The 11,141-nt window shown below is 44.8% G+C and overlaps 1 protein-coding gene across 2 annotated transcripts; it reads right to left on the reverse strand.

Moving 5' to 3' along the window:
- Positions 1 to 3,759: 3,759 nt before the first annotated feature.
- LOC135394611 (proteoglycan 4-like) lies at positions 3,760 to 11,136 on the reverse strand. Of its 2 annotated transcripts, none has more exons than XM_064625440.1 (12): positions 10,954 to 11,136; positions 10,791 to 10,857; positions 10,658 to 10,732; positions 10,470 to 10,493; positions 10,326 to 10,388; positions 10,016 to 10,217; positions 8,820 to 9,913; positions 7,578 to 7,770; positions 7,416 to 7,493; positions 7,168 to 7,332; positions 5,329 to 5,516; positions 3,760 to 4,162 (listed from the first exon to the last, which is right to left on the reverse strand). In XM_064625440.1, the coding sequence occupies exons 1-12, from the start codon at positions 10,973 to 10,975 to the stop codon at positions 4,012 to 4,014; spliced, it is 2,322 nt and encodes a 773-aa protein (XP_064481510.1). In that variant the 5' UTR covers positions 10,976 to 11,136; the 3' UTR covers positions 3,760 to 4,011. The 2 variants fall into 2 exon arrangements, with proteins under 2 accessions (XP_064481510.1, XP_064481509.1); XM_064625439.1 differs by having other exon boundaries at positions 10,470 to 10,538; positions 10,954 to 11,133.
- Positions 11,137 to 11,141: the final 5 nt, after the last annotated feature.

The following is an 11,141-nucleotide window of genomic DNA, read 5'->3' on the forward strand; positions in this document are numbered from 1 at the left end:
AAAGCTAAGGCTTGAAAGTACTGCTACCGAAGTACTCCAAAAGTAGATATTTTGTTGCTCCTAAGTGCTCCAAAATGCATATTTGGTGCTTCACATTACATTTTGGGAGTAGCCTTACTGCACAGCCCATAGGGGATTGCCAGCCCTTTTCTGTTGGACTTGCTGAATACAAACAAGCGTGGTTCTTGGAACAGCCTAATTAGTACTCAACCTTCCCTCCTGCCATGTCTTAACAGCATACCTCATCAGGCGGAGAGTTTTCAGTCTGCCGGAGGGGGCAAGGGCACAACGCCGCCTCCCCCCCTTTCATACACAGAGGTCAGGCAGGGTGTCGGGAATACCGTGTTGTGAGGCAAATTTTTGCGGGATGTTCATGTTCGCTCGCATGAAACACTCGATTCTTGCGATACCCCTCGAAACGTTCATCTTAGTAAGTGTCAGTTGGGTAGACTTCCCGGAGGGGTCCTGCCCCCCCCCCTCCGAAAGTCCCGGGCTCAGGCCCCGAAGCCCCCCTGCAGTCGGTGCCTATGTACCTCATCATGTGTCTTTAGAGCCTATGAGATGTAGGAAGCTCTGCCTAGTCTAGGGAAACATGAAAACCCTAAAAAATGTGGTATGCATGCATCAAGTGGCGAGGGGCCCTATTCTCATCAAAGTTATCGACCCCAATTACTTTGTGTCTTTGCCTGTCATTGGTCGTTACGTGACGAAGGCATGACCAATGACAGGCGAGACACAAAGTAATTTCCCAGGTACAAACCTTCTGTGCTCTCTTATCTGACCATTTTATACAAGGGCTGCAAAATGTTGACAGCTATTTAGATATTATTATCTCAACTAGAGGAAGCTTTTCCTTATATCAAAAGTTTGATGCAGTACGCCTGAGAGCAATCTGTACTTATAGTTTTTAAATTGTGGGGCATGATAAGGTATGATACCATGATAGACGAGCCCTTGAAGGAAGAGACAGTCACCAGTCAAGCACAATTCTGGGAAATGAAATGAGAGTCCCTTTCTATCATGCAGCATTAGCAAGCAACCAGAAAAAGAACTGTATACACTGGATCAACTTTGTTAATTTTAGTGCTTGGTACTATGTCCCCGTTATTTCGCCTGTATATATAACTGGTTGATCAGCTAAGAACTTTTTTTTCGCTGATAGCCTTCATGGTTTGTGGTCCATTAGGGTACTCTTTTCCTGACTATTCACTATTGCACCATATACAGGGTGTTTCACGAAAATCCCCCGGCTGAATAATTCGTGAACAGGTGGCGCCATCGAAGAAATTTCTTTTTGGTAAAGATCCTTGGGACATTAGTCACGGACTGAGTAGTGGGCGGCTCATTTGCATACGCTCACTAATTAAATAAACATGCTAAGTTTTAGCTTTTACTTCGCACGCTTACGGAACCTCTGTTTTACGCATTGGGACCTTCAGCTAAAAGTATTCCAAGAAAAAAAATGCATGGACACTTAGTGATTTTTCTGAGTAATTAATTGGTTTCGGTTTACATATTTCTTGCGTGGAGCAGTGCACCGATGCGCTCTTTGGATCAGCTATCCGGCCGTCAATTTCGTGGTTCATCCGCCTGGTTCACACACGGCCACGGGGGCGACGGAAGATTAGGAACAGCCACAAGAGACGCTTTGGTATTCGTTCTTAAAGCGACTGGTAAAAAGTGCTGGCGGTTCTGTCGTTCCGTAGGTGAGATACCATGCTCTTATCATGGATGATGACGAATGCGCCTCGAGCGCTGTGAACTAGTGGGGTACACTCTTAAAGGAATATAGAGTGCCATCCAAAAAAATTTCAGATTACGACATCTGATGAAAGTGTGTGTGTCATTATACCGAATAGCGCGAAAGGTTTTGATGTGTGCAATTTGTTTCCCAGAAAAAAACTCACATAAACATAGCTCCGCGCCTTCACCCTTAACTCGCCACTCCAGCTATAACGAGGATGAGGAGGTATGATGGCACGTCACCGATGACGGCATAAGGAGACTCGTTCTGGTTTGCCGGTCAGTGGGGGTCAGCGCCTTGTCCCTTTGCCGCCGTAAACTTGTTTTGCCAGTTTTCCCGGAGAATTGGGGATAGAAGGAGCGGCCGAAGCATTACCGAGCAAGGAGAAAGGCTTTATCAGAACCCCGAACAGCTGAGTAGCAGACGACAGTGGAGTAGCAGACAACATTTATCTAGGCCAATCAGCGAGCGTTCTCCTTATAGCGTCAGCGCGAGGTTCCAGGCAGATCACAGGCTGGTGCTGCTCTTCACCACCGTTGTGCACGGTCGCTTTTTGCGGCGTATTTTAAATTCAATTTCTGCAATAATTATGACTCTGTGGTGTAAATTACTTTGCATGGTGCACCTTACTGGCCTACTTAACAGTTTTATAGGAAGAAAACTGGGTGTTAAAAATGACTTCTATGCTACTTAAAAAATTAGCTACATCACATAGCACGCTCCTAGCCAACCATCATCCCGAATGACGACGTTCTCGCTCGATTTGTTGAAAACGGGAGGCGGGGCCTTCTTGCCCTTATGTTCGGCATAATTGACGGTACGAAAAAAGCGTTCACCTCCCATTTTCCTCAAGTCGAGGGAGAGAACGTTGTCATTATGCCTGTGTTATGTTTCGGTCCTTCATAGACTAATGTGCTGTGCCACACATGTAGATTATAAGTAGGGCCTGAACTTTTAGGGTTTTACCCGATCCTTCCCCGAATTTGCACCCCGAATTGAAGGTTGCCTCTTTAGGGTGAAACCCTATTTTTACCTGGCAAATTGCCCTCACTGGGATGTTTGAGGAATGCATTAATTTACTTGTTTGGCAGAAAAATTCAGTTACATCACCATTTGTACCAAACCACTACAGTTAGTTGAGTAACTGAGCCCGATTTCACCCCGAATTTAGCATACTAGAAGATTTTTCACCCGAATTCACACGAATTTAGTGCACATGTTTATTTACCTGATTTTTACCCCCCGAATTTAGAAAAAAATATTTCCCGAAAACTTCAGGCTCTAATTATAAGGCAAGTGGTTCGGCACTCATGCTCTCAACTTTGGCAGAGTCCTTAGTTGTACAGCCCTAATCCTTTCATACGTCACCAGATCGGAGCTCTAAGATCTGCATGCCGGATGTCCTTTCACCAATAGGGTGCAGCTAGGAAATGTTTGTGTAATACTGGTTATATGCTGTCGTCTGGTCTCTAGGCAGGCATAGCTCGACATTTTGGGTTGCGGAACTCACGATCGCAATCATCCGATAAGGTGTGAGCTCAGCAGCAGCTATGAGCTCACGTGAAGGTCGACACGGCGTATCGCCGTGCTCGATCATGCCCCATATTAGCGCGCTCACTGTATAACATCACACTTGCGACCAGAGCATGGGTTATTTTGCCGATCTCTGATCACGGGTGTGATGTTATCCCGTGAGCAGGGCCGGTGCTATGGGTGTGCGTGGCATGATCGAGCTCGGCTATACGCCATGTCGACCTTCACGTGAGTTCGTAGTATATGGCTGTGCCCATCATGCCCTATCAGACGATTGTGATCACAAGTTTTCCGACCCCAAATATCAAGCTATGCAGCCAGGTCAGTAACCTGCATTTCTTTTTGCTCCTCGCGAAAACGAAATTTGATATTCAGCAACAATGATTTGTCACGGCTTTCCATTCGTGCCACTTTTATGTGGAAGTTAAGCCTGCCATCATTCCTTGAAGTGTGTTCTGGTTTCAAAAACAAAAAAGAGATACTGAAGGGAATATAAAGCAGTTTATTATACACAGAATGAACCTCTTCCGTCTGGGGAAGCTCTTCTTATAATAGCATATTCATAGCTAAAAGGCTAAAATGCTCGCTAATGCTACTGTTGTTCAAAGGATTGATTGACAGCAGTGGTACGATTAAATACGTCCGATAAAATACTACAGCAAGTCACCGAGTGCAACGAATCTTTACACACAAAAAAAGGCACGCATAAAATTCTCAAAAGATGCGTAGCGGAGTTAGCAGCTAAGAGCAGGATTCTTTTTGAAGAGAAGATCTGCTTGCGGCGTCTTCACCTTCGAGACATTTTTACGAGTTCTCGTTGAGCGACGCACTGGTGTCATGACTGCACGAGCCGTAGTCTTGTTCCCTGCAGCTGCAGCACAGATCCTGCAGAAATTGTTATAATACAGATACCACGAAAGCTCGCAAACTCCTATACTTCCGCTTACGAGCATGCTTACAAGCATTTACCAGCTGTACATGGTAAGAAAAGGACCACAACTGCAGCCCTTGTTAAAGGGACGGTCTAGTACAGCCGGGGCGATTCCGAAACTTAGCCAAAACTAGCTTCACGAGTACTGTACACATACAACCGTCAAAGTTTCATTCGGAATAACCAAGTCGTTTTCGAGGAATTTGTCGAAACGTGCCGTAATAGCAGACGACGAAATCTGCGCTCCTCTCATGCATACGTCACGTATGACGTCGGCCTGCGGGTACGTCGCCGTTGTCATGGTAATTGTTACTTGCAGAAGCACCTTGGGTAGAGTCATCCCCTTTGCTCTCGAAATGGGGACACTTATGCATATACCTCCGCGAGCGGAGAATGTAGTCCGAGCATTGACTGTGCGATCTCAGAGAATGTGGTGCATAATCGGATACGTGGAAGCTGTGTTTTCTTTCCGCGAGTAATTAATGCGGTTTTTAAATAAACACGCACTCCTTCTCCATGTACGTCGTCAGCGACACTTCATTTCGAAGCATGATCAGTGTGCAACGGGGAGTGTAATGGAAGCGCGCGTAATATATTTTTGGTTGGAGCTGTAATGCGACCGCGCGCGCCGATGGTCGACGACTTCAGATTTGTGGTTGTGGGTGGGGTTGTCCTGCGACTTTTAACTTGTCTGTGAGGATTAACATAGTTGTTCTAAACCACCATGCTTGCCACTTCTTAGAATGTGCGTTTTTCACCTCAGAACTGAAAGAAAATGTACGAGAGTTGCCGTGGTGCCCAGTAACTTCTGAAAGCCGTCTGCTCACGCCGATGCGCTAGCGCGCGCAAAAGCAGACGATTTCTGTATCCTATCATGGACTTTCCCGCAGGGCGACGTGGCCATTCTTATTGCTGCCAACACAGATCGCGGCATGCTCTGCAATCTTTATCGATTTAATTTGGTTATTTAATAACTGTGGCGCGTTTTGTCGGGTAAATTCGCAGTATTCTATTTTCAACAAATGGCAATCGAATAGTACACTTTATGAGAGGGGCAGGGGGTGCGAGACCGTCCCTTTAAGGGAGATGCACAGCTTTCTCAGTATGAACTTCCATATACCTGTTGATATGGCTGTCCTCAAACACTGCGTAGTCGAGCCGCGTAGATTCAAAGATGTTGGCTGGAGAGACGTCATTGGCTCTCAGCTTCCTGCGTGCAGTCTTTTTAGAAGAGGTGGGACTCGTATTTTCTTTTGCTGAAGCACGATTCACCAGCAGCTCTAGCTCCTGCAGCAGCTCCTGGTCAGCCTGCATTAAAAGCAAAGTGGATGTGACCGTAATGGTTTTTCCACGGTAGCGAACTGCTACTTTGCGGAAAGCTATATTCCTCGGGTCGGAAGCTGCCTCTATTAGAATGATATCTTTACAAGGCCACCAACCATTTACCGTAATTTTCGTAACAAAAAAAAAAAAAAAAAAAAGAAAATTTAAAATAGGCTGTGCGTGCTATGCATCGATACACTTCCTTATAGAGCCACCAGTGACCTTGTAAAATATGCAGGGCGATGACACTTGCATTCCCAAGGGCAAGCAATTGATCTTAATCCTTGAATTCTGTGAGTGATTTTACAATGTGAGGCTGTGCCTTGACAAAACATAATGAAGGTCATCAACAATAGGGTGTATTGGGTACATAGAGCTGTGCATGGTGTATTGCTGCCAGCTGCGATGACCGGTTCTGGAGAGGAAGCTAAAGTGTGTATAGCGTGTTTTCTGCTTCGATTATGGAGTTTCTAAGTGTGTAACATATGACACGAGCCATTTGCTAGGTGCGCGCTATACACCAAAAATTACGGCAGGTCCATCTATGGCTTTATGGGGCTAATCCACAACATTATACCTCAAATAGGCCAATCAAAACATGATACTTTATGACCTTGTGACAGTCCCTATAGAGCTACTGCATTTCAACATGCTTGGCACTATGACGCAGAAAAGTTTTTTTTAAACAGACTGTTCTAGTAGAATCCTTGAAATATATGTGAAGCTTGCGCTTCAGTCTTCTGTGACAGGTGTGTGACGTTGGTTGTCATCCGCAACGTTAATCTACTGGTGAAAATATGGCAAATTAGGTATCTTTGGAAATTCACATGCTCTGTACAACATGTGGCATAAAGTTGTTTTCCCAATGTGGACACTTGTATCGTGACAGAAGAAAACATTAATAGAAAACATGACCAATGAGTCACAACGCACAGATACACTTTACGCGTGTCTATATGCTACACTTAGGGTTAACCCAAACTTGCGAAAAGCATCTCTCTTACCAATTTCTATGTGATGGATACTTCGATTTTTTTTTTTTTTCCTTTTCTCAACTACAAAGCTTTCTAAGAAGCTGCCAATGTTCTTAATTTGACGAGGTCAGCCTGCGGTGAAAAGGCTAACATCCTAGAACAAACTAAATAAAGCACGTTACAATGTGGTCACTACTGAAAGTTGCTTTTAATTCTTCGGTCTAGACATCACAACATGACATGCTTTCTTTGGGTCATCCTAGGATTTTTAACCTAGAGAGACAAAAAACGCATCAATTCCTCGAATTTGAGCCAGCACCAGAAGACAGTCCATTTCATAGTAGTACTTGTCTTTCATCTCACGCATCAAGCTTAAAGGAAATTATACCACTAATTAGGTAACTCCTTCACCTCTACTAACTTTGTTACACTTTTGTAGAGGTAACAAGTAGTAACTTTTGAAACTCCTGTGCGCATAGAGTGCAGCAGCTCAGAAGAATGTACACATGCACACACGATTTATCGGTACAATGTAATTTCTGGAAAAGCTTCAAGGAACTTGTCTAAGGGGGCAGCAGCATAAGATGAGCTAGATTCAGTAAGCTACAATGTAAGATGAGAAACTGTTCAGTATAGTACCAGATTACATGTATGCTGCTTACCACTTTCAAGTGCTCCAACCCTTCCATGAGCCAGTTGAGTGCCGCAGTGAAATCCTGCGAGTTTTCACACGCAAGAGAACGACACATCCAGTATGCTGGATAGGACTGCACAACTTCCTTGTCCAAAGCATCGAGCCACGCGTGGACATGGTCCGACGAGTAACCCTGGTGGTGAGGAAATTTTAAGTCAGGGGAGAATCCACAACGAAAAAAAAAACAGCAAGATTCAGTCATAGTGGGATGATTACATTTTTAAGCAGACTGTACAGTTCCTTTAGAACACTCGCGATGTCCGTGGTTCCATTCACTTCCTCGGATGCCTGTGGCTGAATTGCAAACAGACACATTTAATGTGAGGTTAACGGAACAACAATTACAACTGTGGTGACCCATCCACTGAGCAAACATACTTGAAGAGAGGGTGATGCGCCTAAGTCCGATTTCTTGGCACTGTGGCGAGCCTTCGGAGTAGATTTTCTCGCCCTTTTGGTTGAGGAGTGCTTATGAAGTGAACTGTTCGGCTCTGCCCCGAGGCAGTGCAGATGCCGATAGCTTGATATGCTGCGTCCCCGTTTTTCTAGCCACGAGACCAAGTGGGACGATCTGAATAGGTGAGTTAAGCATCGTAAATTTACGCGTAGTGTATAAAACAAATCTGGAAGTTCAATATGGCCAATAACGGATTAAACGATCGTGTTGTAGCTAGACATGCAGAATTTCCGAAAAAGCTTGCACTGCTGAAAAAATAAAAGAAAAAGAAACATTTTTGTTTCCATTTCTTTCTTTTTCAGAAAAACTGAAGCGGAAAAGAAATTTCACTCTTGTACGACTTAGATTCATTAGTGAACTTCAGAGAAGAAATCACAGTGCAAGATAAGCTGAACATAGATTTCATTTGTTACGTATGAAACATAGCAAGTTTAGGTCGGCGTGAAAGGGCTAGGACACAGGTGAGCTGGTGCACATTTTCCTAACGATCAGCTGGATTGTGGGCCTTTTCTGTCATTAAATGTTCAGCTGAGTTAGAGAATGTGTCGTCTTTCTCCTCCATTCCATGCCTCGTGTCTTACCGTTTGGATTAGGTCGATGTAACTATTAGTACAAGGCTTGACTAGAATTGGCACACACAAAAAAGTTAGGTGGAGATAGCTTTTGCTTCGAAGAGTTCAAACGTTTCGTTGATGTTTTGGTCTCGTTTATGCATTCTTTTGTCAGAACTTTATATGTCTAAGATCGGAAATTTGGTGCAATCTTTCGTGTGATGCAAAAGAAATAACAAGGAAAACAAAACAGGTACGGTTCTTCCCCATCTTTTCTCTCTTCCCGGAGGTCTTGCATCTCTTGTCGCTTCTCGGATTACGTAACACCACACCAATATAAACGCGTGGAATCGCAATTGAGAATCGGATTTATCGTGCACCTTTACCTATAAGCTACGATCTGATCCCTAGGATAGGAATTCATATCAAACTTGTCCCGATTTATTCCTTCAATATGAATGACAGTTTGCAAAATGAATGCACAATAGCCATGTCGAGTGTATGCAAAAATAAATAGATGTTACACTTGTGAAGCAGACGCTAACTATTTTGTGGATCTGTAACAACTCTGCCAACCACTATTAATTTTATTTGAAATCGTAACAAATTCACCTGCTTGCATCGCTCTTATGAGGAGTCTTTCGAAGTGGCGTTGCTGTCCTCTTCTTTTTGGAAACGACAAAGGAGACAGACTTACGAGTGCGTGCCACATTCTTACTTATTTCCTCAACGTTCGTGTCTGTCTTTAGACACGACAGCGGTTGACGCGTAGATGTATCCGCCCTCGCATCTCCCGCCTCTTCATTCTCGTCAGTTTCCATCGTGAACGTACCGTTCAACTCGTCTTCGACAGTTTCATCGGGAATCTCAGCAGGTTCGGCAGACATTACTTTGAAAGGCGTCGACCCCGCGGATTCAGTCATTTCTCGATTCAAGTCCGTCTTGACGTCGGAGAGCCTGTAAGGCGTTTCTCCGGTGGACTTTCTCACAACGTGGTCGACGTAAGGAGTCTCGTACACGTCATCCGTGGATGAATTTGTTGTCGCAATGCTTTCTTCGGCAGAACGGTACGGAGTAGGAGCAGGAGAGTGAGCGTGAAATGAAGTCTCTTTAGCTGGTGTGATTTCGGCCGGGGACCTGAACGAGACGCGACTCCTCAACTTTCTCACGGAGGTGCCTGCGGGTGTAGACTTTTTCTTCATGATCGACTGCCTGTATGGTGTGCTGCCAGCACATTTGGAAAGCTTTCTGTCGTTGAACTCTTCGGCAGAGTTTGGGAAAGGTACTCCCTTTGGAGTCGAGTTATCCAGTATGGGCATAGGCGGCATTGTTTCTGGGGTCATTTTCATAGACACCCTTTTTGCTTTGTCGGCTTCCCTTCGCCCCGATGCTAGAATTGATTTTCTTGGATGAAGCGGCTTGGACATGCTGACCTTCAAATCTTTTGCAGGCTTCCTTGGTACGGTTTGTGGCTTGGACAGTTGTGTCCAATCATTACACGGCTTGGAAGCTGCACCTTGGGAATTCAGTCTCCGGACTGGGACCGCTGGCCTCGAAGGACGACTGCGTTTACCGGATGGCCCCTGATTGCCATTCGAGGGGACCTTAGCAGAAGACGACGTTGCCATCGGGACTGTTTTCTTCCCAGCAACTTTTGTGTCGTTGCTTTTGACCGTTGGCTTGGTAGTGTTCTTCTGCTTTGCAACCTAGAGAAGAAAACAGATTTGGAGTATAAGGGATCAAAGCAAGTGCCGCGGCAAAATCACTGGGGTTATCATGGGTGGTACGCAGTTTGAACGATTGCATACTTCAGAAAGTGGCCTCCTGTCGATCACTTTCTTTGTCTGCACAACTGCCTTGGGCATTGATGGTGCTGGCTTTGTGTTCTTTACAGCTGGGACTGTCCTTTGCGATTTTGTAGAAGTTGTAGGCCTGCCACTGGGTTTCAACGCTCCACGGTGCTGTTTGGAAGGGCCTGGTTTATGTAGCGGTACAGTGGTCTTGCTTGCACTACAAAACGGACAAAAAGGCTAACGCTTAAAATTCGAGGAACGGACGTACAATATGACTTAGGTTCTAAATACATGTCGTCTATTTCGTAAATGCTCAGAAATGTACCTTGGTACTGGAGCTGCTGTAACACCAAGTCTGCGCCGTTTTGTGGGTCCACCTGCTGGTCTCCTGGAAATCACACTTCATTCGTCTTCAGTCTAACTAATTAATCAACAATCCATACTTCACGGTATGGCGACCAATACTTACATGACACTGCCTTCGTCATCCTTCCTACAAAATGCAGTCGTTATCCTTCGTTTATTTGCCAAAACGTTTCTGCAAGGTTATTTAGAATGAGCTCGGCCGCTACTGGGCAACAACTGCATTTAAAGCAGTAAAATCGCTCAAGACTAACGCTAAGTGAAATACAACGGCTACTTTCACGAAGGTCTCACCCTTTATCATCTTTTCTGTTCTGGCAAACTGTTTGGATCGTAGCATTCTGCTTGCTTCGTTGGGCATTGGTGTTGCTGTAGTGGAATATTATACGGTATTAGTACTGAACAAACCACATTATAAACAGCTCACAGTTGCTTCGAATATTGTTTCCGTTTCTCCCAAGCGGAAAGTGGTTTAGCAGTAGAACCTGCAACCCCTGTAACCAGGTGAATACATAACAGCCGCTGCCTCTACTGACAAGAAATATTGCGAATTGAGCACGCATTACGCGAGATAAAACAATCACACAAACCTTGAACATCGTTCTTTGCCATCGTCACCTACGTCTCGTTGTTGCTAGCGGTCGTAGAGTGAATATTGTGAGTATTTCGTGTTTCACGATTGTAACGAGATCCCAACAACACGTTCGAAAAATTGAACATTGTATCTGATACGTCATTGGCTGGCGGGTTTTCGCCTTCTCTTTCATCCTATTGGTCA

Source organism: Ornithodoros turicata, chromosome 5 (genome assembly GCF_037126465.1).
Source record: "Ornithodoros turicata isolate Travis chromosome 5, ASM3712646v1, whole genome shotgun sequence".
Taxonomy (NCBI): Eukaryota; Metazoa; Arthropoda; class Arachnida; order Ixodida; family Argasidae; genus Ornithodoros; species Ornithodoros turicata.